Source organism: Athene noctua, chromosome Z (genome assembly GCF_965140245.1).
Source record: "Athene noctua chromosome Z, bAthNoc1.hap1.1, whole genome shotgun sequence".
NCBI classification, from domain to species: Eukaryota; Metazoa; Chordata; class Aves; order Strigiformes; family Strigidae; genus Athene; species Athene noctua.
Window position 1 is genome coordinate 673,296 of NC_134077.1, and position 25,537 is coordinate 698,832.

General features: G+C 49.0%; 3 protein-coding genes across 6 annotated transcripts in view; all 3 read left to right on the forward strand.

The window, feature by feature from the left end:
• Positions 1-7,337, forward strand: part of ATP8B1 (ATPase phospholipid transporting 8B1) — a 39,635-nt gene extending 32,298 nt beyond the window's left edge. Inside the window, exons 24-30 of the mRNA XM_074932192.1 lie at positions 197-482; positions 1,223-1,446; positions 2,307-2,390; positions 3,249-3,494; positions 3,738-3,876; positions 4,990-5,120; positions 5,971-7,337. Coding sequence (XP_074788293.1) covers positions 197-482; positions 1,223-1,446; positions 2,307-2,390; positions 3,249-3,494; positions 3,738-3,876; positions 4,990-5,120; positions 5,971-6,201 — 1,341 coding nt within the window. The 3' untranslated portion in view covers positions 6,202-7,337. The remainder of the gene's footprint in view (positions 1-196; positions 483-1,222; positions 1,447-2,306; positions 2,391-3,248; positions 3,495-3,737; positions 3,877-4,989; positions 5,121-5,970) is intronic.
• A 450-nt stretch (positions 7,338-7,787) lies between these two features.
• On the forward strand, positions 7,788-21,271 carry NARS1 (asparaginyl-tRNA synthetase 1). Its single transcript, XM_074932652.1, has 15 exons — positions 7,788-7,891; positions 8,639-8,721; positions 8,930-8,995; positions 9,103-9,195; positions 9,600-9,689; positions 10,584-10,662; positions 11,550-11,620; positions 11,868-11,954; positions 14,828-15,049; positions 15,375-15,574; positions 15,990-16,125; positions 17,150-17,263; positions 18,412-18,543; positions 19,146-19,277; positions 19,853-21,271. Exons 1-15 carry the CDS (start codon positions 7,849-7,851, stop codon positions 19,982-19,984), a joined length of 1,680 nt encoding a protein of 559 aa, XP_074788753.1. The 5' UTR covers positions 7,788-7,848; the 3' UTR covers positions 19,985-21,271.
• Positions 21,272-23,773: 2,502 nt separating this feature from the next.
• The window catches only part of FECH (ferrochelatase), a 30,610-nt gene continuing 28,846 nt past the window's right edge, over positions 23,774-25,537 (forward strand). For all 4 annotated transcript variants that reach the window (XM_074932461.1, XM_074932460.1, XM_074932462.1 and 1 more), the window contains exon 1: positions 23,774-23,898. In XM_074932461.1, the coding sequence (XP_074788562.1) occupies positions 23,835-23,898 (64 nt within the window). In that variant the 5' untranslated portion in view covers positions 23,774-23,834. The remainder of the gene's footprint in view (positions 23,899-25,537) is intronic.

Sequence of the window (25,537 nt, forward strand, 5' to 3'; positions counted from 1 at the left end):
AATACAAGAATTTTGCTTTGTTAATCCCATCAGGTACATTCTTTCCGTTGTTTCCGTAGCTCTTTGTTCACTCCTCTGCACGAGCATTTTATGAAAATGCTGTAATTGGGCAGTGGGAGCATAATGAAGTTGTGTGTTGTACAGGCGGTGCCTGAAATAGTGTAGAAGGGAACACAATATATTTCTTGTTACACAGAATGAAATCCTGCTAGAGAAGAAGAAGAAGAAAAAGAAACTTAAACTGAAATTCCCTAGAACAGCAGAAGAGAAGAAAAAGCAATCTGAGAAGAGAAGGAGGGCTGAGGCTTACAAAGAACAGCAGCAGAAGAACTTTGTTGATCTGGCCTGCGAGTGCCGGGCTGTGATCTGCTGCCGAGTGACGCCGAAGCAGAAGGCCATGGTGGTCGACCTTGTGAAGAAATACAAGAAAGCCATTACTCTGGCTATTGGGGACGGTGCCAATGATGTAAACATGATTAAAAGTAAGGCAGCTGTAAAACTTCTCTCGGTAGGAAAGATCTCTTCTGGGCGTTCTTCTGCAGTCTCTTCACTGTTACTCTTTGTTCAGAAGACTCTGCCGCCTGTGTCAGTCCCCACGCTAACATCGCTCGGGTTTTGTTAGCTTCCATGCCCGTGCTTTCCCTTTTTGAGGAAGCCCTTTATGAAATGGTTAGTGGTTTTCGCTGATACATTTTAGTTTTTTCCTGAGAAGGGACTTGAATCACGTCTGTTACCGTGTTGTGGGTTACTGCAGCGTAACAAAGAGTGAAGCAATAGTTCAGCTGCCCCTTGCTTGGAGGCTCAGCCCTGCTGTTTGCAACTAGTGCCCCTGGAACCGCTTCCTCTGAAATGCCACCGGGAAAGAAACCGCTGGGGTGTGGTTTCTGTTGCGAGCGTGTTTGTAAACTGCCTGGCCAGTGCATTCAGGGGTTTGCTTGCTCTGTCTCATCACTTAGTTCTCCCTTGGTCAGATTTCCCAGTGTCCGTTCCGAGGGAACAAGCACTGAGAGAGAATCCAGGCGATGGTGGGGATGGGAGCAGTAGCTAAGGGGCAAGGAAGGGCCCGTGTGCCGGCGTGTTGGTCTTTAACGTGGCCTTTGTGCCGTACAGAAACAAAACGGGGCAGAAGAACCTGAAGCAGAGAATAGGAACCAGTAGATTTGGTCGTGTCGTTCCTCTCCTGTGTTCAACACGGTGTGTGGTGTTTGTCTCACTGACTTAGCTGCCCACATTGGAGTTGGAATCAGCGGCCAGGAGGGGATGCAGGCCGTCATGTCAAGCGACTACGCCTTCGGGCAGTTCCGCTACCTGCAACGACTGCTGCTGGTCCACGGACGATGGTCTTACATTAGGATGTGCAAGTTTTTAAGATATTTCTTCTACAAAAACTTTGCTTTCACGCTAGTCCACATCTGGTATTCATTCTTTAATGGCTTTTCTGCCCAGGTAAGAAGGCGTTTGCCTGTGTAATATTAACAAGCAGATCTTTTTTGTCAGTGCAGAATAGCAAAGGCTTAACCTGGGGAGTGATGGGAACCTGCAGTTACCATCAATAACTTCTGCAGGAGAATAGCTGGTAACTGTGAAGATAGTTAGTGGCAAGCTAAGCAGTTGGTTAGGATTTCAAAACACTGAAGTCAGTATCAGGATTGCACGGGGAGGAAGAGGTGGTGATCTGGGAAAACCTTTCCTCACCCTAGTACTTGAGATAGTTCTAGGTGAAGTGAGAGAGTGCACGTATGTATCGCTAAGAAACCAAACCCAGCGTTGTTTATCTGGAACTGCTGGCTACAGTGGCTCGAGATGTGCTGCTTATAACTGACAGCGTTTGACATTCCCCGAGTGCTGACAGGGTGTTAAGAGTTCAGCTGCACCTCCACGGGCACAGCCAGGAGGCAGGGAGGTGTCTGCTGGGGCCAGCATGGAGGGGCAGGGCCCTGGTCCCGGACATGGACCCATTTGCTGGCATGGAAACTGTGGATGCCTAGGACAGAGCAAAAAAAACATGAAAAGAAACCAGGGCTGCCAGACTTGCACGTGAGATGCCCAAGTCTCATCACAGTCACAAGCACAGCTATAAAGCAGAGTGAGGGGCTCGTTTTGATAGTGTTCCAGGTTTGTAAGGGGTGGGACAGCTTCACACAGGCTAAAACCAGTTCCAGCAGAGCTGTGAGCTGAGGTGCTGCCCGCCCTTTGGGTGGACACTGAGACAGGCAAGAGCACGTGTGGATTTTCTCAGGAATGGGAAGGAAAAGGTGTAATCAAAAAGAAATCATTAACCACTGAAATTCTTCCTCTTCTTGCAGACAGCCTATGAGGACTGGTTCATCACGCTGTACAACGTGCTGTACTCCAGTCTCCCGGTTCTGCTGGTTGGCTTGCTCGACCAGGTATTCTCCACGTTGTTGCCAACAGATGAATCCAGAGGTGTCTAACATCAAGTCTTTAATGACACTGAGACTGGTTGCTTTGGTTTCTGTACAAGGCATTCGGAGAGTTTTGTTTGGTTTTTTGGCTTTTAAATGTGTATTCCTCTTCCCAGTGTGTGAGGTAACGAGAGAGAATAAGCAGAGGGTTACTGAAACAGCCAAAGTTAATTGGGTCAGTGGTCTTCAGTGCTAATAATGTTTGTTAAAATTGTAAGTGCCTGCTATTCCCTGACATCATCCCCACAGCGCAGGCGGCTTTGTCAATGGAGGGGCTATTCCTTGCTCACCCTTCTGAGCTGAAGGTGTAGGGACTGAACAGCTGATTGTATCTGACAGGAAATCTTGATGTGCAGCATTTGTTTTAATTCAGCTCACCTGCTGATCAGGCAAAGCAATGCTTCTGCTTGCTTTTGTGATTAAAGCTAAGAAACAAATCCAGTACCAAATTAAGATCTCACTGGAGTGTTTGCTGGAGACTTAAAGTCAAGACCTGCAGTGAAAGGGCTCCAACCCAATGCACAGCTGTAAAGAGCTGCACAATGTGCCCGTTCTTGTCTCAGCAAGTGGTGGGCTCAAAGCCCAGAAGCCTGGGAACAGGCTCCGTGGTGGCTCTGGGAGAGGCGAGCTCCACACGGGGCCCTGCCTACGCGCGCCATGACGCGGCGCAGCCCTGCTGCCCACGCTGCTCTTTGAGGAGGAAGAGAAGTCTGCCATGTCCTTTCAACACTGTATAGTTGAGTTTCTTACTCGTCAAAGCTCACACTGAGAACAAGAAATTGCAGCAACTTTTTTTTTTTTTTCTTTTCCCCCTTCACCAAGGATGTGAGCGACAAACTGAGTCTCCGGTTCCCTAGGCTGTATGTTTTGGGACAGAAAGATTTACTTTTTAACTACGAGAAATTCTTTTTAAGTTTGCTTCACGGAGCTATAACTTCATTGATAATCTTCTTCATACCGTATGGAGCTTACCTGAAAACTATGGGACAAGATGGAGAAGCACCTTCAGATTATCAGTCGTTCGCTGTCACGGCGGCTTCTTCTCTGATATTTGTCGTCAATTTTCAGGCAAGTAAGCTTAGCTTCCTCATCTCTGCTGCTCTGAGAACACTTTCTGCTCATGTTTCTAAATTTGTCCATTAAAACCATGATATGTAAAAAATCTTCCCCTTGTTGCCTTCTCCTCTGTTGAGGCTCTCTCTCTGACGTGACTGGGTGAGAGATGCCTCGACCAAAATGCTGTCACTCCTCAGAGCACTTGACGGTATTTTGAATTGATAAAACTCATCTGGGGCTTTTGTTTGCTTTCAGATTGGCTTGGATACATCTTACTGGACTTTTGTTAATGCTTTTTCAGTATTTGGGAGTATTGCACTTTACTTTGGTATCACATTTGACTTCCACAGTGCTGGAATCCATGTTCTCTTTCCTTCTGGCTTCCAGTTCACAGGTCAGTCCTTGTCTTTCGTGTTTCTGTGTTCCTGTCTCAGGCAGTTTTCTAACTTGAGCAGAAATTTGGCCAAAATGTCATGTCAGGAGCCTGGTGCCCGTGAGAGGGAATGGTGTTAAATACTAATTCACTTCCAAGGAAGGATTTTGTTTGTGTGTGGGGCCAGGTTGCTTTATTGGGAGTATTTATTTTCTTTCAGTGAAAATGACCTGGAACTTGATGTTGCCCAGCAGTAGGAGTCTGCGAATGAAAACAAAGTTAAAATTGGTGGGGCAGCTTAAATGTGATGATCTGGCAGGGTATGTGCTTGCCGGTGCTCTAACTGATCGGTGGAAGGTGAAGCCCCAAGGTAATAGAGCCAGGTGCTGTTAGCAGCTCCTTGGGATTTCACTGGAAGTCCAGGGAGATATAAGTTGCAGCCAGTTGGAATTTTTTTTCTGAGGGAAAACTGTGCTTCCTCATTTTCCTAGTGACAAATCCTTGATACATTGCCTTGGATCTAAATGTTCCCCCCCTCAAATAACAAACGCCCTCAGTTTTATGTTCTCATTTTTAAGATGAACCTGATTGAAAAAAAGGTTGTTGCCTCTAATACAAAGTTTTTCTTTGACCTTTAGTAATGTTTTAGACTTCTTTTATAACTTCCTTCTGAATACTTCATCCGTTTCAGAAGTTTTATAAAGATATGACTGCTACTCAGTTTGATTGAAAGTTCTGTGAGATTGGGTGTTTGGCTACTAACTACCGCTTGCTTTCCAGACCACGTGCACACCAGTGATACGGGGAGGATTTTTCCTTGCTCTGCGTGCATTGCAGCAGGCCAGAAGCCACGTGTCTCAGCCAAGCGTTTGTCTCACAACCTCCCATAACTCTCAAAAGGGCTTTGATGAGAATATGAAAACGTTGTAGCAGAAGTGCTTTATAAAATTCTTTCCCTTTGTGCTTCCTTCACAGTAGAGTCTCTGAAGGGAAACTTGAGGTTGGGATGCACAATGGAGTACCTGCATGTTAGGTCCTCAGGAAAGAAGCCGTGGCTTTTAGTATCTTACCTGTGGTTTATAACTAGATTGCTTGATCATGTTATAAACTAATTTTTGCTCTTTTTATTCATAGGAACTGCTCCAAATGCTCTGAGACAACCATACCTCTGGCTGACCATGATTTTATCGATTGCCATTTGCTTACTTCCTGTAGTGGCGTGGCATTTCTTATCAATGACAATTTGGCCTTCAGAAAGTGATCGGGTGAGCAAAATCTTAGGTTATTTGGGTTAATTTGGCATGTATTTCCTTAGAGGGGTCAGGATTGGTGCTAATGTTAGAGACAAGTAGGCGACTGTGCCCCAGGGAGAGCTGCAGGAGGCCGGGGCTCGGGTCCCGTGGCCAGGGCGGTGGGGCAGTGGCCGGCCCGTGCCGGGGGCAGCTGGTGTGGTGGCACTTTGCCCTCCCGAGCAGAGCGTCGCTGTGCCGTGTTCCTATTTCCCAGTATCTCCCAGTGTGTCTCTGTGGGGTGCAGAGGTACATGCACGAGCTCAGCATGCGGTGTGGTGCGGGCTAATTCTTTGGTTGTCTTGGCTGGGCACTTGGCTTTGCAAAACCACAGAAACCCACTCTGCAGGTACTGACAGCCTGACTTCTGGTGTTATGTGGGGGTGTTGGAGTTCCATTGTTACGTGTCAGAGTATACAGGACAGTTTGTGTTTCTTTCTGTTCTGCCTTGAGCTGGCAGATAGCATATGGGTATGAAAATAGCTAAAATGGCAGTAGTGTTGTTTCAAAAGATATTAAGGAAGTGTCAGCATGAGGGCGCAGGAACAGCTTTCAGTTATGTATCTTCAAGCCACTGCAGTGAAAGGCATTTAAAGATAAATGGAAATAATGTTAAGTTCAGAATAAACACAGTAAGTTTTCCTGCAAGGGTGATGGGTCACTGCATATATTGTTTCTAACAAAATCAGATTTAAACAAGAGAGCCCTCGTGTTAAGCAGTTTAAGGATCTAAGTAAAAGTTACCGGGTTAGTCCTGCAGACAGCAGATGCAGACAGCCTGTTCTCCCTTGTACCCCCTAACCTCTCTCTCTCTGCCCGCGTGAAGATCCAGCAGAACCGTAAGAAGTACGTGGCAGAGGAGCAGCGGTGGACGCGGAGGCAGAGCGCCTTCCGCCGAGGGCTGTCCGGCCGCCGCTCCGCGTACGCCTTCTCCCACCAGCGGGGCTACGCCGACCTCATCGCCTCGGGGCGCAGCCTCCGGAAGAAGCGGGCGCCCCTGGACGCAGTCCTGGGCCACGGCGGGGCCCGCGCCGGCGCCGCTCGGGAGACAAGCTGATGCTCGGCCTGCCGGCGGGAAGCCTTTGGTCCCAACGCTTGCACAAAGAAAATGGTTTTTTTAAAAACAAACTCAGGATATTTTTCTAACCAAATGGCGTGAGGATACGAAGATTTTTATGTTTTATCGCAGAACTTCCTGGTTTTGGACTACTGGAAACATAAAAAGGCCAAGAGTTCTCTCTGGAGCTACTAGTCCTTGTGCAGCTGATTTCTGTTTCATGTGAAAATGAAGGATATGTGTGCTTGGGTATGAAAACCCAGCAGTGTAATATTTATTTTTTTTTTAGCTATTCCTGGAATTGCAAACTTTTTTCACATTTTAGTAATGTGTTGGTATGAAACTGCAGCCACATTTCATATTTTGTCTTTGAAAGCAAACTGCTCAGTAGCAGTTCCCCTGTGCACGCCATTTCAGTGAGTTGCACAGTCAGAATGGTGGGTTGGGCGATCAGGCCCCTGAGAGGGCCCCGGGTGTCCTCACCCGAGCTCGCAGAGCTGGGATTAAGATATACCTGGTGATAAACTTTAGTCGGTGTCGGGTGTTATTAAGAATTCTAACAGTTAGAGGTGTGGTCTCTGTCCATTTCTCTTTCTGTGAGGGCTGACCATGGCTCGCTGCACTCAATCAGCAGACATGTTCTTCACACCTTGGTAGTGGGAGTGATCTGCCACTGTTCCCTTCCTAGTCCATTCCTTGATTTCCCCTGGAACGGAGAGATCTGAATTAGTAGTTAACAGAGGTTTATTCTCGCTCGCTCTCTAGTTTCTCTGCCTGTCTCTTTTCCAGCTCTAGAGTATCTCCTCACACAGTGTGTTTATGAATGGAGATATCTGATCTCTGCCCTGGGGGCTGGCCAGAGCCGGGTCATTTCAGTTTTGGATACGGTCAGTCATGGGGAACGACAAAACAGGCGCTTTTAGGTGGAGCTCGGCACTCAGTTCTTAAACCCTGTCCCATGTGTTTTCATGAGTCTCTTTACATTTGCACATACTCTTCACATGGAGCGGGATGGATGTTTCACTTCTGCCTGACTCCTGGGCTAGAGTTGATTACTGAAATGGTTTTACAGGAAAAATCACGATCCACGGCTTTTGTTCAATGGAATGTACGTGTCGGAAACTCACTGCGAATAAATGTCCTGAACTGCTTCAGCGCCGGCCTGAGGGGCTGAGGGAGGGGAGGCGGCGGGCCGGGGCCGGGGCCGGGGCCACCCCCCGCAGGACGCCGCGTCACTGGGCAATGACCCAGTCGCGCGCTGTTTCGCTAATTACCCCAGACGCGTGGTTCCCCGCCGGCCGCAGGGCGGGCCCCGCGCTGTGCCGGAGCCTCCCGGGGCGCTCCACGGCCGGCTTTCGGTGTCCGGGCCAAGGCGCCTTTCCCGCCGCGCCCTGGCGTCACGCGCTTGATGGCGTCACGCGCGCGGCCGAGCGCCTCGCGCCCTCCCCAGTCACGTGACGGGGGCCACGCGCCCGCACTGCGCCGTTCACGTTCGTGCGCGCTCACGTCACCGGGGCGGGGGCGGGGCCTTCTCCGCCCCCGGGGGGCGGGGCGGGGCGGCTGACGCAAGGCGGCGACGGGTTGGCTCAGCGCGGCGGCTCCGCGGTGACGTCACTTCCGGCGTGCGGGTGCGGCAGGGCGGCAGCCATGGCGGGAGAGGTGCTGGGCAGGACGGCGGCCCTTGTCCTGGGTGAGCGCGGCGCGGCGGGCGGCTCCGCGGCGCGGCACGGCACGGCACGGCACGGGTCCCGCCGGCACGCGCGGCGCTCGCGGGGCGGGGCGGTTGGGACGGCCGCGGCCCAAGATGGCGGCAGCGGCGGGCGGCTGCAGGTCCCGGCGCCGGCCGGAGCGTGCTCGCCCCGGGGCTCCGGCCTCACGGTGGGAGGGTTGGGGCGAGCCGCGGTGGGGCCCGTCAGTGCCGGGAAGGGCGGAGGCGCCGCCTGCTCCTGCTCCCGGCCCTGGCAGCCGAGGCGGAGCGCACCCGCGGGGCGGGGGGAGCCCCGGGCCCCGTGGCGGCAGGGCTGGGGGCTCCGGGCCGCGGGCTTCTGTCCCCGGTCCCTGCGCTTTCCGCGAGCGAGACCCTGACCTGAACCCCGAGTCGTCTCGACTCACCGTCTCCCCGGTGGCCTGGAGGAAGTTCCTTCCGTAAGAAGCCGTTTCCCTGCGGAGCCGGCCGTGCCGCCGGTGACTTTCAAGAGTCCCGTGTCCTGGGAGTCCTTAAGGCTTCGGCGTGATACGTTCACTGCACGGATAGGTTTTTAGAATAGAAAATACTAATTAATGCTCATCCCGTCTGACCAGATGGTTGTTTTTGAAGGTTAATCGCTGCTGAGAACTGAAGATTTTATACCCTTGTGCATGTCCATTTTCTTCCTGTTGCATAGCCGGTAATTTACATTTTTTTGAAGTAATTGCCATTGTTTGCTGTGCGTTACAGAAGAGCTGTATGTTTCGGACCGAGAGGGCAATGATTCCACTGGTGATGGGACACAAAAGAAACCCTTCAAGACTGTTTTAAAGGTAACTCTCAAAAACACCTGCTCTTTGCTTTGAAGAGTGACCTGCGCTTTAAGTCAAGTAACTGGTCTCGGAGTTCTGTGTGTCAATTTTAGAGCTGTTTTTGCGACCCTGACCAGAAGGATCAGAAGTAGGATGTCTGCTCATCTTTAAGGATGAATTTAGTGTGCTTGTGGTGCCATTGATTCTGTTATTTTTTTCCCCTTTTTAGGCTTTGATGACAGCAGGAAAGGAGCCATTTCCTACTATTTATGTGGATTCGCAAAAAGAAAATGAGGTGGTGTATCATTAGAGTTTCTCAGTAGAAATTATTTTAACGTTCCTTTGTGGGAAGAGCCACAAGTGTAATCTTTTATCCTCTGCTCTCTCCTTGGGTTAATTTAGAGATGGGCCATCATTTCAAAGTCACAGATGAAAAATGTGAAAAAACTGTGGCACAGGGAACAAATGAAGAACGAAGCGAAGGAGAAGAAGGAGGTAGGTTGGAGGTGATGCCAAGCTGGAGGAAGCCCTCCACCTTTCTTTTCCAAAACCATTTAACAGCATTGTCGTTCCTGCCCCTCCAAAAAAGCCTCAGTTTGGTCTTTACCTCTGTTGTTGTTTTACATGTACATTATTTACAATTTGCCTTTGCTTAGGGTAGGATGAGCAAATTGCTGCAACCGGGTGAATTTTGAATAATTGCAATCTATTGCTTTTAGACTTCCCAGAAAAAGTGAGAAATGCATTTGTGCATTGTTTTTCATCCTGGCCTTGAACCTGAGCACGTTTAGGCCTCAGCAGGGTAACATCAAGGGTTTTTATGGTCTCCAGTAATTGTAAAGCATGGGAATCTTACAAACCCTCGTTACAGCTGCTTAATACTTTTTGTTTTAAACCAGGCAGAAGATCTCTTGAGAAGAGAGAAGAACCTGGAGGAAGCGAAGAAGGTTGTTATCAAGAACGATCCTAGTCTTCCAGAGCCGAAATGTGTGAGTAGGATCTGGTGTACTTGCTGCAGGGCCTGTGTACAGCCTCTTGTCTGCGCAGAGATTGAGCCTGTCTCTGCTTTGTGGCTCTGGCAGCTGTGGAAGGGCCCTGCCTTGTTACTGTTTGCAAATGTAACTTTGTTTTTCTGATTATTTGTGCCTTCTAGTATATAGACTTGGTCTGTCTCATGCGCTTGATGGGTGTCTGGACCTTCTGGGTTCATGTATCAGACTTCTCTGTGTCTGCCAGTACAGACCATAATTCTGTTTGAAAAAGCTCACTGGCTTGGCTTTGATTGCGGTGGTGGAGAGTGAAGAAGCCTCTGGTTAGAGGCTGCAGTGAGTTACCAAGGCGTGGAACGCAGTTCCCATCCTGCTGGCCTTGGTGACGGTGCAGGCTGGTACTGCATGTGCTGTGCTGCGTTTTTGGGTAGAGCCCGAGGAGAAGAGTTTTCTAGGTGTGTGTGGAGGAGGTGGCTTTGATTGGAGCCCTGGGCATGCTCAGAGCGCCAGAAGGTGTGTCAGCATCCTTCCCAGGGCACCTGGTGGCTGAAGGCACCGGGGCTGCTGTGAGCTGTTGCACGTTTTCCCTTCGGTCAGATGCCCAGTGAGCTGCCTCAAAGGCCGTTACAGTCCTCAGCCTCTACCTGGCAGAGTAAACCTGCAAAGAGCAGGGGCTGGGTGGGAGCTCCGGGAATGCTGTCCCCTGCCTCAAACCCTCTTCCCTCGCTGAGGAGCTCTGAGTGTCGACAGCCACGCCTGAGCCCGTCCCTGGGGAGGAGCCGCTCCGTGGAGGGGGAGGTCCCGTGCACTTGGGTTCTAAGGAGTCCTGTGGAAAGCACCACCTCAGTGGTGAATCACTTCTCCATTTGATTGCTCCCGTTCCCTGCTTCACAGGTGAAGATTGATGCGCTGGAGGCTTACAGAGGCCAGAGGGTCAAGATTTTTGGCTGGATTCACAGATTACGGAGGCAAGGTAAACCACAGGTTACCAGAACCAAACCAGAAGTTACTGAACCTGTGCGGAGAGATGGAATGAATTGCAGGAGCCTTCACAATTTGGACACTTAAAATGAATCAGGCAGTGCCTCTTCTTAAACTTTTAAACCGTCAGTCAGCCGTTTAGTTTATCACAGCGGCCACTACAGCACTGAAAATGCTGCGTGGCGTATGAGCATACAGGCAGGTCTTCGCTGAAATCTCATGGGATTTTCAGTTTAGAGGCCAGTCCTGCAGAATTTCTGCAAAAGGATTATGTTGTGTTTTAAACTAATCCCACAAACCAAGGAGCTAACCAGCATCTGCTCAGAGTAAAATCAGCAAATTGGAATTATAAAGTTATATAAAGTAGTGTAATTTCTTAAAAATAAGTTTAGCAGGTGTTACCTGCTACCAGGAGGGTTGGTGTTCTGGTCGGCAGGGTGGCTTCGGTCGGGGCACAGAAGTGCACGGCAGAGGGCTCTGACTCCACAGGCCTTTGTTGTCCCTGAAGGACTTGACGACGTGGTTGTGGATCTGGATATAGTGAGCAGTTATTTCTTGCGGAGAGGTGGGCGAGCAGGCTGCCGTGGCTCCCTCGTGTCGGGTGTGCCCCGGGCCTGTGCAGCCTGTCTGCAGCAGCCCCTGGAGCAGAGGGACGGGGGGCTGAGCCCTCCCCGCTGGGCTGGCGCAGGCTTTGCGCTCTGAAAGGTTCCTGGAACGCTGCTGGGGCTCCAGCACTCGCCGCAGCGGCTTTGCTTTGTCAATGGAGGAGTGGGGTCATCATCTGCTCAGCAGGGGTTAATGTGTCTTGAGTGGGTCCGTTCGAATGGATTGGTGAATAAAGCTGAGGCTCTCACGCTTCTTTTTTCCCTTTTTAACTAGGCAAAAACTTGATGTTCATTGTTTTGCGAGATGGCACCGGTTTTCTTCAGTGTGTCCTTTCAGATGAACTGGTAAGCTGTGGTGATTTAATTCTGTTCTGTCACGAAGTAAGTGAAGTGCTCACACCTCATCCCTTCCATGTACATGATGGGAAGTTTTCCTAAACCTACTGATTAAGTTGTATCTCCTACCACCGGAGTGTTTTTGTCAATGCGAGAACTATTTAGAAGTGACTCTTTTTGTCTGTGACTCCAGCAAATGTTGTAGGAAAAGCAAAAATAACCCCCCCATAACGTGCCTCTGTTTTTCTCTCTGTAGTGTCAGTGTTACAACGGGCTCGTTCTCTCCACGGAGAGCAGCGTTGCAGTCTATGGTACGCTGAACCTCGTTCCTGAAGGCAAGCAGGTACGGGGCGTGGTGTCTTCAGGTGCTCCTCCTCTTCAGCACTTTATTGTTCTCCTGATGGAAGGAAAAGCAGAAGTGAAAATAATTATTAGACAGTTTTGGTGGGAATTTGGTTTAGAGAAAAGAACACACCTCCCAAAGCAACTGCCGCAGCCCCCAGTTTGGTGTGTGACAGCTGAACTATGTGACTGTGCTCCTTTTGTCTGAAACAGTTTTCCACTCCTATGTCTCACAGATACTGCTAGAATGTAACAGTGGAAAATTACATTAAGTAGGTGATATAGCTTTGCTTTCCCTAACAAGAGGTTTCTTCAGTTTTTATTTGGTGAGGCCAAGAATCAGGGATTAGCTCTCTTACCGAGGTGGATTTGTAGGGTTGTTTCTCCTCCAGCACTTGGCAGGTGCACGAGGCAGGCAGTTCACTGGAACTTGTTTTGTAAAGCTTTGTTTATAATGGTGCTCTCAGATTAATGGCTCAGCTGGTGTGATTTTAGGTCTCAAAATATGATGCTGTTTATGCCTTGTGCCTCTCGTTCCAGTCTAGATCTACACGCTGTTACTGTGTGGAAAACCGTTGGAATCTGCATTTAGGGCTAAAGTTGTGTGGAGCAGCTGTGTGTGAAGGACGGCCCCTAGAAAGGGTTCCGGCTGACGGAGGGGAGGAGCTGTTAGGAACTGTTATCAGCTCGGTGCCCTCAGCGGGGTGTGCAGGCCTCTATCAGAATATTTACTGAAAATCCTTGTAGGAATTTTGCCTTGGTTATTAAGAGGTGACTGAAAGACAAAAGTAAGTTGGTGTTGCAGAACTTAGCTTGTGGTGCAGAAACAGCAAGTGTGCTCAGGCCATGTGTGTGCTTAAGTCTTGAGTAGGCCGTAGTAGACGTGACCTCTTGATAGCTGCTTCTAGTAATGTCAGTTTTTTCTGAAGAAGAAAGCGAAGCAGTAATGCTGAGATTTAGAGGATAATGTTTAATCTTGGTAGTCTGTCAGCTTACCTCTTCCTTTAGATACATATTCAAAGTGGTCATCAGCTCTGGCGGTGAGAGTTGTTCTTTTGCGTGGGTTGGCAATCTGTATTCTCCCGTCTGGGCTCCCGAGTAAGCGTACTAACTCTCAAAAGTTAGCAGGGAGAAGAAACATGTCTGAAAAACAAAAAAAAAAATCACATTTTGGAGTGTTCTGTTGCTTCAAACAATGTTTCCAAGATGTGTTAGACAATATTTGAGTGATGTAGTCCCTCGCTGTGGCTGCCTGTAGTGTGTAAAATAAGGCCAAAGTGTTAACCTTTTGTGGTGCTTTTTAGAGAATTCAATTTTCTTGTAAGCCATGTACTGTTGGCCATTACTGGCATGTTTTGCAAATGAAATTTGGGTATGCTTAATTGTTCTAGTTTTCCCTGCTGCTCAGGGCCTATCCCCAAGAGATCGACCTAAGGTTAAAGAGCCAAACTCTGTGAAATGTGAGTCCACTCCCTGTTGGGTTTGCTCACCAGAAGGTAGCAAGATTTCCTTTCCTTCACTACTTACACTACCAGGACTTGTAAAAATAAATGCAGTCAATCAGGAATCGCTTCTTTAAACAACTTTATGCACTTTGGTAATTATAAGTGACTCATGGTATGCTACTGCCCATAATGTTTTGGGCCGTGAAAACCCTTCGTGTTTTCACGACTCATCACAACGATGCAGTGCTTCTAGTGAACAAAAGCACCACGTTGTGGAAATCTGTAGGATTAGACTCTGGAAATCTGCCTTTATACCCTGAAAACACTGTGAATGAGAACACGGTTTGAGGGGAGAGAAGCCGCCTGTGCCCCACGCGGGGGAGCTGGTGAGACCAGAAAGGCGGCGAGAGGTGTGCAGAGCCCGGTGGGATGGGCCCGCACCGAACTTGTGTTTTCACAGTCTGCTGGGATGCTGCCTAGTGCGGAAGGATTGCTCGGTGGCAGACACACACACCCAAAAGCACCCACAGCGAGCCAGTTCTGCTGTCATGATCTGAGCAAGGTTTCTCAATTTTTTTGAAGTTTGCAGCCAGCAGGAGAAAGTGGCTCAAATAGCACAAAGAACAAAATACCTTGAACACCGTACTGCGGTCTTGGGTCTGCATTTTCTTCTAATAGGTGGGAGGACTCCTCACTCTGTGTGTCTGCTGTGTTCTTAAGGCTTACGTGCTGCATTGTAGTAGCACTGTACAAACTACCGTGAAGAAAACTAACTCTGTCCTAGCCAGAACTAGTCCGTGTAGTGCACAGTGTAAGTTACCACAGAATGGTTTTGGTTGGGGGGACCCTCCAAAGGTCACTGCTCCTCCCTCTTCTTGAAGATCTGACATGAGGGAGGCTTGTCCAGGTGTGCTGCTCCTGAAGGTCTCCAAGGCTGGGGACTGCAGGCTGGCTTGTCTGTGCTCTAGAATGTGAACCCTGTGAAAATTGTTCGTTATAGCCCATTGGAATCTCTCCTTTTGCATCCCGAGACAGTTGTCCTTTTGCTGGACATGTCCAAAGAGAGTCTGGCTCCACCTTCCCTATAACCACCCGCTAGATAGTCGCAGATACTAAGTAGTTTCCCCCAGCTTAGCTTTCTGTTCTCCAGCTGAATAAACCCGGCCGACTGTGGGGTATTACACGTGGACTGAAGGTGTGTGGGAGCTCCTCATCACCTGGCTGCAGTACTCCGTCCCATTTGTGTTCAGTCAGGGAGACCCGTGCTGGGTCACTAACAGTGTTTCCAACAAAGTTGGAAAATACTGCCATTAGGATTTCAGCATCTTTTGTTGCAGCTGGATTAACATCTCTGCTACGATGCCAGGCGGGGACATCCAAGGGGCAAAAAGTGGACTTGTGAAATTTTTGTTTCTCTTCCCGTTGTCAGGCTCCGGGAGGCCACGAGCTGAACTGCGACTACTGGGAGCTTATTGGTCTGGCCCCAGCAGGAGGGGCTGACAATCTCCTCAACGAGGATTCCGAGGTTGACGTGCAACTTAACAACAGGCATATGATGATTCGGGGCGAGAATATGTCCAAAATCTTCAAGGTGCGCTCCATGGTAGTGCAGGCCTTCAGGGATCACTTCTTTGCCAACGGATACTACGAAGTAAGTATGTTCTCCCTTGGCAGCAAGGACTGTGGTCGTGTCCTGACTTCAAGGCTGCCTTTTTCCTGGAAAAACTGTGCAGACTTTGTAATTGACCAGACGGAACAAACGAAAAGCTGTTTCTAAGGAAACTGCTATTTGATTGCTTCCATAGACACGCCTCAGAGGTGTGTAGATGCTTCTGCGGCGTGGAAGCGTCACGGCGCGCGTCGCAAACAGCCTGCATGGCCCTTTTTAAGGTGCAGAGGGATACCAGACTGAAGAGCTGGTCTGTGTGTTCTCCTTAATTCCTCTCTCGAGTAGTGACCGTCCTGTTCTTTAACAGGTCACGCCACCCACTTTAGTGCAGACACAGGTGGAAGGAGGCTCGACCCTCTTCAAACTGGACTATTTTGGTGAAGAGGCGTACTTGACGCAGTCATCCCAGCTCTACCTGGAGACCTGCATCCCGGCCTTAGGAGATGTTTTCTGCGTTGCTCAGTCGTACAGGGCGGAGCAGTCCAGGACCCGCAGACACCTGGCAGAGTACGGAGAGAGGACACTTCTGTGCTGTTCTAAGTGGCTTCCTGAAGCGGGGGAGTAGCAGCAGCTGGGTGACATAGTGTGCAGCGAGCAGCCAGCGTAACGCTGCCGTGGAAGGGCTGAGCAAAAGTCTATGGGTAACACTTTGTCTTGGTGAATTGTCATGCTGTGCTGACAGTCAGTGAAGGAAGGTCCAGGTGAAACAGAGCTGAGCTATTTTTGGGAAGCTTTGTCTTTTTAGAAATTACAGTTTATATTGTCGTTTTCCTTTTTTTTTTTTTTATGGCTTTATTTTCAAAGGGGACAAAAATGTGTGGTTTGGGGTTGTGGGGTGTTTTTTCATGACAGTGTTTTTTTTTCATAGCTAAAGATCCGTTGCTTGTGTGTGGTTGTGTAATGGTGTGGCTTTGTGTTTCAGGTACACTCACATTGAAGCTGAATGTCCGTTTATAAGTTTTGAGGATTTGTTAGACCGACTGGAGAACTTGGTTTGCGATGTGGTAGACAGAGTCTTGAAATCTCCTGCATCGAGCTTACTGTACGACCTAAACCCGGTAGGCAGCAGCGTGGGGTGGTCACAGACAGCCAGGAAAACACAACCTTCAGCCTTTCCTGCTGAGCACCTTCATTTGGGGAAGGCAGGGCATGGCAGTGAGCTCTGCCAGCTTACTGTTGTTAATAAAAAAGTATTAACTAACCTCAGAAGAATGAAAAGGCTGCAGGGCTGGTAATGACTCTTCCAGAAGCAGGGGACTGTGGGGAAGGAGTTCCCTGCTAGCCCCTTCCAGGAGCCAGCAGTGTGCTGGGATTTATTGCAGCGTGTGCTGTACCAGTGGAATAAAAACCTCTATCCCAGAGCTCGTAATATTGATCGGCTGGTACTTGCAGATTGAGCACAAGGGAGCAATGAAACAACCGGTGTTTTACTTTCCACCCTGGAACATGGAGCTCTAAGCCATTTTCATTTGTTAGAGACCCTTTGTCTCCTGTTGCCTTCGCAAGGAAGATGGCTTTAAGAGCCTGCTGACCTTATCTCCATCTCTAGCTTTTCTCTCACAGCACGTACAAACTCCCTGTTAACTCGCCCCGATTTCCCGATAAACGCCGGGAGGTTCAGTTTTAAATTTGGGCTGAGGCTGGGCTCAGGAAATGGCGAGAGCAAACCCACCTGCTGCAGGCGGGGGCTGAAGCTGTTCTGGGCACAGGGAAGCCAAAACCTTCTGCGGCCTCGCCCGTGGAGCCTCTCCGAGGGGCCGAGTGTGAAGCACCCACGTGTGGTGAGCTCATGCCGGGAGGGGACGGCTCGGAGGATGCTTCCTCTCCTCTCCCTCCTGCCGCCCCTTTCAGCACCTGTCCTGTGAGCTTTACTGCGCTTGGACAGAGGTTGTGTTTGCCTCTAGCTTCTCAGCACTGAGCAGGATTTCTTAATTATTAAGTCATAACTCGTTGATGTATGAGCTGGGAAGACTGGTATGTATGCTTTGAGCCTGGAAGTGGACTTGCTGATCAACTAGAAATGTACTTTTCTTTAAAAACAGTGCTCTTCTGCCTGGCTTTATGTCTACTCTTATTTTTCAGGGCTTCCAGCCCCCTAAACGTCCTTTCCGACGAATGAACTACACGGAGGCCATTGAGTGGTTGAAGGAGCACGATGTGAAGAAGGAAGATGGCACTTACTACGAGTTTGGGGAAGTAAGTCTTTCTGGGGCTCTTTAGGAATTCACACCAAACCAGACCCTGCTGCCCTGCGCCCGGGGTGTGTCAGTCCCTCGAGGAACGGTGTGTTTGGGCCACGGTGCTGTTGGCCTGGCTGTTGCTGTGTGAATCTGTTGTGTCTTGTTTGGAATGATACCGATCGGGAGGGAAATTCTAGTCTCATTTCAGGTAATGGGAGGTTTGCTATAAACCAGAGGCCTGTCTGGACAGTGCTGGGAGGTGTAGCGGTGCTGTACTGGGGAGTGCACGCCTGGGTTGGGTTGTCATAGAACGTCTTTGAACATGGGAATCAAAACCTGTCTGTCTGTTCCTTGTCTCGTTCTTCTCCAGCCTGTAAGACAAAATGATGTGAAGGAGCTTGAGAGGACTTGGTGGTGTAGCCCTGCTCCTCAAAGGATTTAAGAGAAGTGACATTTTTAGGAGGAGAGCTAAGAAAATCAGAATCTAAGAAAAGTGTGATACCATTGGCTGAATAAAAGTCAGAATTAAACCTTCTAGGGGTAGACAGGGTTTGACTAAGCAAAGTGTGTTGGTTTAAGAAGCTGTGGTCATGGTATCAGTGATGTGTCCTGTCTGTCAGCATAACTGGGGTGTCACCCTTCGCTTCTCCCCAGTTTTCTAACAGTAACGTTGCTGAATTGGTCTGCTTGGTGTTTCACAGTTTATCAAATTGCAGTCAGAAAACTTGGATAAAAACCAAATAACCTCATCTATATAACTACTCAGTTGAGGTTTTGAAAAAACAGCCCATATACTTAATGGGGAAACACTTGTGCTTCTTAGTCTTGAGATCTATGGAAGATGGTTTTGGGGAGGAGGAAGATCAGGCTCTTTGGTGTTACTGGTTGTTTGGAAAGTCTACATTTCAGGTTAGGTTTTCCTCAGTTTCCTGTCAGAAACATTGGGAAGACTTGGATTTTAATTGAACAGGTTTTCTTTCCTGATGTATGTGTTTATATATTTTCTCCTACGATAAGTTTGTTTTAAAAATCTAGGTATGTGAGGATGAATGTGTGGATACATGTGGTCCAAAACTGTCTTTGTTTCATGCCTGATGCGTGTGGGACTCAAGGTATTGGAGCAGTTTGGGTTTTAGGTATTAATAAAGTCATCTTTAACCTTAGGATATTCCTGAAGCTCCCGAGAGGCTGATGACAGACACCATTAACGAACCAATCCTGCTGTGCCGATTTCCTGCAGAGATAAAGTCCTTCTACATGCAGCGCTGCCACGACGACTCCCGGCTCACCGAATCCGTAAGTTGTGCTGCAGGAGCGGGGAAGGTCGGTGTGAGCGAGTGCTCCAGGAAAGCCCGGGAGAATTCTTCCCAGGTTCTGCTTTGGGCGTCTCTTGGCGTGGCGCGTTGATCTGACAGAAATAAAGGGATCAGCTCTGCAGAGCTGCTGGGATGTGGGGTCACCGCGAGCTCTGCGCCCGCCCCGGGTGAGCGGCGGGGCAGGGTCTCGCTCTCGGAGAGGGTGTTGTCTGAGCGCTCGCTCTCTGGCAGCTGGGAACAGTGGTGGTTGGTAGGAATGCTGCTGGGTTTGTGGTTTTGTGGTGTGGTTTTTGTTTTTCTGTTTTTGTTTGGTTTTGTGGTTTTCTTGGTGTGTTTTTTGTGGGTTGGGTTTTCAGTTTTATAGTTTAGTGGGGCCAGGAGTATTAGTCTAGAAAACCTAGTCAGTCACTTCGTTCCATCTGTAACTTGGGTCTGGAAGGAGTCGCCCGCCTTACTGTCACTAAGAATTAAAATTACATGGTCAAACGTGTTGTGGAAATAGTTTTAAGTCTGGGCTCTTTTCCCTCCCTCTTCTGCAGGCAGCTTAATTGTCATAGTCTGACTGTACGTGGTGTGTTGTAGGTTGATGTGTTGATGCCGAACGTCGGTGAAATCGTCGGCGGCTCCATGCGCATCTGGGACAGCGAGGAGCTGCTCCAAGGCTACAAGAGAGAGGGCATCGATCCCACGCCCTACTACTGGTACACCGACCAGGTCTGTGAAACAGCAGCCCTGCCGCCTCTCGCATGCGATAATCCGTTGGTCCCTTTTTAACCGTGCTGACGATGATGTGGTCTGAATTGGAAACGTATTTCAATGTATTTCTGGTGGCCCAAAGTAGTTGTCATGTAGCCATTGGCAAAATGCATCGGGTAAGAGTGTCCCTTCTGTTAAAACCGCGGCTGTGCCAGGTCAGCCTCCCCAGGGGGGTGGTGCGGGCGTGCACCTCTCGTGACACCTCCTGCCGTGTTTGCTCTTAGATACGGGGGCTGGACCTCACCGGCTGGAGTGCCTGAGCTCTGGCTGGCGTCAGGGGTGGAGAGGAGGAGGCAGCTGAAAAAGAATCACCAAGGCTTCCTTTTTCACCTTCATTTTTCCCTTTCTAGTCCTTACGCTGCCCCAGGAGACTCAGGACAGCTGAGCACTGAAACACTATAGTCGCTTTCCTCATCACTCAGAAAATAATCTTGGAAGGGTTTGCCTTTGGGTGTTTTTTTTCTGGTGGTATTACTGCAATTATAAATAACAAGAAAGCGTTTAATACCTGCTCTCCGATTTTCATTTCACAGAGAAAATACGGCACGTGCCCTCACGGTGGATATGGTTTGGGGTTAGAACGGTTCCTGACCTGGATCCTGAATAGACACCACATCCGAGACGTCTGTCTCTACCCACGCTTCGTCCAGCGCTGCAAACCGTAGCCATCCTCCTGATAAACTCCTGCAAAACGGGCAACTGGTGCTTGGAAAGGGACGATACACTCTGCTATACTACAGCCTGTCTGAGGACAAGCCTTACCACAGCCTGTTGCTAATATAAATACTCATTTAGGGCATGAAAAGGAAAACAAGCAAAACCCTTTTTTAATGGAAAATGCTACTAATTAACTGGAAGAAGCCTTAGAAAAAAAATGTTAGCTGCATTTATGCTCTTAAAGTCAACACAAAGCAAAGATCCCGATACGCTGTCATTTAAAAAGCAAGATCATGCTTCTGGTTTTAATTTCGGTGACTTAAATTTCGGTGACTGGGCATAAATATGCTGGGCATTTATGTTTTTTTTTTTAACCTGCTTTAATTCTACTCTGTGTTCTCCTGTGGTTTCTTGTTGGAGAGATCAGGAGTTCAGGCTCTTTTAAATTCCCAAATACTGATCTCTGAGAATGATGAGACATCTAAAGAGCTCAACAAAGTATAAAAATGGGAATAATGATATTAAGTGCTGTGATTTTGTAGCTGCTACTGGTTTTAATGGAAGTTTTGTTGCAAGGTGTGTAGTACTGAACACAAACCTCCCCTGCAGGAGACGTGGATGGGTGGGTTGGTTGGTTGGTAGGTTTTTCCCCATTATTTATTGGTTAGAAGTGAAGAGGCTGGGGGGGGAGGGAGGCGTTGCTGCTATTTTTCCTGCTCCCTGGGTGAAGCGCTGCAGCGGGTCCCTGCGCACCCGGGTGGCCCCTGGACACTGGGGTGCTTGTGGTGCCTTCCAAACCCAGCTCCTGCCCTGCTTCAAACCAGAAGTGACTGAAGACCCAAAGAAACTCTGCAGGGCAGTTGGATTTCAGTGTTGTGCCTGCCTGAATCCCTGTCCTCGGGCGAATCGTGTCCCAGCTGTGCTCCCCTGTCACGCTGCGGCAGGTTTTCCTGTAGAGCAGTTCCCTCTCCTAGCTGGCTCCCCGTGTTCTTGTGTTGCTGCGTCTGAGCAGATTCTCTGGCTGTAATCAAGTTATCAGATAGGATTAATTCAATAGTTAACGTGTTGTCATCCATATGCTTTTTAGTCATAAAGCAGTTCCCTTGAGTAGAGAGAACCAGGGGCAGGTGTGTCACGCGGTGCCTGCACTGAGCCTTCATCCGCACTCGCCGTCCATAGCGTTGTTGACCTGGGCGATACCCGTATTTTTGTAATACATCACTGGTTTTCTTCATTGTGCATGTTGCATATATAAACTGGCTTAAATCAGCAACCAATAAATTGTGGCAACATAAGCTGGAGTGCAGGACGGTAGCTCCTGACCTGTGATGTCTGTTCTTTTCCTTTCCCCTGCCCTTTGGCACTTGCTCGGTGCAGCCCGTCCAGGCACAGGCACCATCCGGGCGGGCAAAAGCAGAGGAAAAGTGTCTTTTCAAGTGCGGGAAGCACACGTTCTAGCTCATTTCTTTTTATAAACTAAATCCCCATTAATCGACCTAAAGGCATGAATTTTGCCATTTGTATAGACCTCGGGTGCCCTGTTGAAGCAGCCTAGAGAGAAAAACCGTGAATAAACATGCTGAAGCATGGGCTGCCCCGTGCCGGGCCACGTTTGTGGGGAAGTTAATGTCTGCCTGGTCAGCAGTGCAGGCGGAAGAGAGGGTATTCCAGAGCTCAGGAACAGCGGGACTGGACGTCCTGGGTTTGTTGGGGCCTGCAGTGGCATCGCCAGGACCTGAGGGGTGCCCCTTCGCAGCAGGGGAGGTGAGAGCTGCGAGGAGGAACGACACATGCTCTACAAAATGAGCGCTGCTGCGATGGTTTTCCTTCTACCCACCTCTGAATTCACCCTTCTCACCTTCTGTTCAGTCCTTTTGTAGCCACAGCAGAAGAAAACTGTGCAGTAACCTGCCCCGGCGCTCTCTCACGCTTTCCCTGCTCCATTTTTGATGGGTTGTTCTTCCAAAGTGGAACTTACAAGATTGTTTTAAATACCTGCAAAAGTATAGTCAGCTGTAAGTTTCCAGTGGTTTGGGGGATTGCTGTCTCTGTGTTAGCTCCATAAATTAGAAGAAGAGGGGAAAAATTAACCAGAGCAATGGCAACTAAATGCCAGGGATTCCTTACTTCTTACATGACAACTTGAGCTACAGGAAAGGCCAGCCCAGTCCAAGGACGTGACACCAAATAGTAATCACGCCCCTTGGGGTTTATTTTTTGTGGGATTTTTTTGTTAAGTGTTTTGGGGGACGGTGGGGGCTTTTTGGAGGAGGGGAGCTCAATAGCCTTCAGTAATCCAGAACATTTAGGAATTTATGAACATACAAACAGCTTTTATAAAAAGATTTCCTTCAAGTGACTGTCACAGAAGGGAGGAGAAAGGTTGGGAAAAGATCCTACTAGGAAAACACCCTTCGTTGGCAATCGTTTTTCTGTCCGTGGACGCAGCAGGGCCGAGCTGCTCTGCTTTTAACATCAATTTATAGAATCTTTTTCAGTGTCTATTTAAGGTTTTAAATCTTTACTTTTCGATTGCATCCTTACAAAACTTGCTGCGTTGGCTTATGCCCATTTTAGGTTTCTTAACATCAATTTTAGACTTTTTTGAGTGTCAATTAAAAATTTTAAATCTTTATTTTTTGATTGCATCCTTACAGAACTTGCTGCATTGTCTTATGTCCCTTTTAGGTTTCTTAACACCAATTTTAGACTTTTTTGGGTGTCAGTTTAAGATTTTAAATCTTTAGGGTTTTTTATTGCATCCTTACAAACATTGCTGCATTGGCTGATGTCCACTTTAGGGCTTTTAACATCAATTTATAGAATCGGGGTCTATTTAAGGTTTTAAATCTTTATTTTTTGATTGAGTCCTTACAAAACTTGCTGCATTGGCTTATGCCCATTTAAGGTTTACTTAACGCCAATTTTAGACTTTTTTGGGTGTCAGTTTAAGATTTTAAGTCTTTATATTTTTGATTGTGTCCTTACAAACTTTGCTGCGTTGGCTTATGCCCATTTAGGTTTCTTAATGCCAATTTTAGATTTTTATGTGTGTCAATTTAAGATTTTAAATCTTTATTCTTTTGATTGCGTCCTTACAAAACTTGCTGCATTGCCTTACATCCATTTAGGTTTACTTAACGCCAATTTTAGACATTTTTGGGTGTCAATTTAAGATTTTAAGTCTTTATATTTTTGACTGTCCTTACAAACTTTGCTGTGTTGGCTTATGCCCATTTTAGGTTTCTTAACGCCAATTTTAGACTTTTTTGGGTGTCAGTTTAAGATTTTAAGTCTTTATATTTTTGATTGTGTCCTTACAAACTTTGCTGTGTTGGCTTATGCCCATTTTAGGTTTACTTAACGCCAACTTTAGACTTTTTTGCCTGTCAATTTAAGATTTTAAATCTTTAACCTTTTTTAGTGCGCCCTTACAAAACTTCCTGCGTTGCCTTATGTCCGCTTTAGTGTTTTTAACATCAATTTTAGCCCTATTTGGGGTTTTTTCTCCAGTAGCTCGCCTGCTGGCAAACCAAACCTTCCTGACACCCCCCCAGCGCCTCACGCGAGGGGTGTCCGGCTTCTAAAAATACTCGATTTGGTTTTGTTTTTTTTTTCCTTGCCTGCAGCGCGGCGGGCTTCATCCTCTCTCCTCTGCGTCCTGTGGTAACGGTCGCGCACAGCGACTCCGCGGAACGGCGCTGCCCGAGGAACTCCCGGCACGGCCCCGCCGGCTCCGCCGCCGTCCCCCGGTAACGCCCCCGCTGCCTACGGCAGCGGGGGCGGTACCGGGGGGCGGCGGCGGAGCCGGCGGGGCCGGTGGAGTCTTGAGGGGCGGCGGCGGGGCCGTCTGAGGGAATGCAGGCGCCCGCCAAAATGGCCGCCGCCGCTTCTGCCGCCGCCGGCCGGGCGGCGCGTTATCGTGAGTCTGTGGGCGCCGACCGCAACGGGCGGGAAAACGGGGCCGGGGCCGAGGGGTTCTCTCTCCTCTGTGTGTGTGTGTGTGTGTGTTGGGGGCCGGCGGCTGCCGGGGCCGGGAGGGCGGCGGCCCCGCGTTATACAACGCCCGGGAGGTGCCTTTGCGTAACGCTGCCGGCTCAGCCGGGGCCTCCGCTGCCCGCGGGAAACGCGCGGAGGGGACGCGGCTCCCTTGCCGGGGCGGGCGGGGGATTGCGCGTTCCGCGGAATGAGGCTTTTGGGAGATTTTCCTCGGAGAGCGTCTGTCATTCGCTGCTGCTGCTGCCGGGCTCGCCTTTTCATTATTTGGGGCTTTTTTGGTGTTTGTTTTCCCCTCGGGATTTTAATTTTCAGTGAGGCGCTTCCCTTTTTACCCTTTTTAAAATGTGTGTAAAAACCATCCTTGTTTAACAGTGCACAGGTGGGGTTGTTTGTTGTTGTGTTTTGTTTTTTTTTCCTAGTTGTCCTGTTTGTTTCCCCCTCAGAATTACAATTTTCAGTGAGGCGCTTCCCTTTTCGGGATCTGTGTAAAAACCATCCTTGTTTAACGATTCACAGATTGGGGTTTTTTGGTTTTTGTTTTTTTGGGTTTTTTTTCTAGTTGTCCTGTTTGTTTCCCCCTCAGAATGACAATTTTCGGCGAGGCGCTTCCCTTTTTAAAGTGCGTGTAAAAAACATCCTTGTTTAACGATTCACAGGTTGGGGGTGCTTTTTGGGTATTTTTTTTCTAGTTTTCCTGTTTGTTTCCCCCTCAGAATGACAGTTTTTAGTGACACGCTTCCCTTTTCAGGATCTGTGTGGAAACCGTCCTTGTTTAACACCTCCCAGGTTGTGTTTTTAAGACAAGGCCAGCGCAGGATAAAGAGTTGTGAGTCGGGTTCGGAGCCACCCTGACACTATAAACGCGTGTTACAGGTGCTGCGGGACGTGTTGTAGGTTTTATGCTCGGTGTGCTGCTCCGGCGGGAGCTCTTTTCCTTACCCCTTGTAAGTACAACACGTTGCCCCGTCCCTGCCGTAACGGTGGAGTAACTTCACCTCGTGCCTGCCCAGAGGCACCGGTGCTTGTCCCGGGACCAGCGGACGCGTGGGCACACGCCGGGGACCCGTTTGGTCCGATATGACAATGCCGTTTCTAAGACTTTTACTAAAAGAACGCTTTTACAGTGTTCCATCGAGCTGGGGTCGCCGTCACTGCACGCTCTGCGCCGTGAGCTTTATGGTGCAGAGAGAAACGTGCCCCGGCTGGCCTTGGGTACCACGGCATCACAGGATGGTTTGGGCTGGAAGGGACCTTAACGATCGTGTACTTCCAACCCCCACAGTAAAACGATCGCTGCCCGGTATCTATTTACGGCCACGGGAACATCTCTGTTCTGTATAATTCACAGACAGGGTCAGTGCTTCAGAAAGTAATAACCTGAGAACTGGAGGGGGAATGTAAATATTTGAAAAGAGCCTGTCGGGCATCAGCGATGCTTGAATTGAAGTTCTCCAGCTTGCAGCCCTCTCTGTCACTGCAGACACGGGCCCCCGCAGCTGCACGCTCGTAACCCCCAGTAAGAAGCTGCGTTTTCAAGACGCTTTTTGCTGTCAGTGGTTTCA

What these genes read in the sequence shown, in the direction of transcription:
- NARS1 (XM_074932652.1), top strand. Translation starts at nt 7,849, where the DNA reads ATGGCGGGAGAGGTGCTGGGCAGGACGGCGGCCCTTGTCCTGG. An exon ending in GACGGCGGCCCTTGTCCTGG is followed by an intron (nt 7,892 to 8,638) that starts GTGAGCGCGGCG and finishes TGTGCGTTACAG; the next exon opens with AAGAGCTGTATGTTTCGGAC. An exon ending in AAGCGAAGGAGAAGAAGGAG is followed by an intron (nt 9,196 to 9,599) that starts GTAGGTTGGAGG and finishes GTTTTAAACCAG; the next exon opens with GCAGAAGATCTCTTGAGAAG.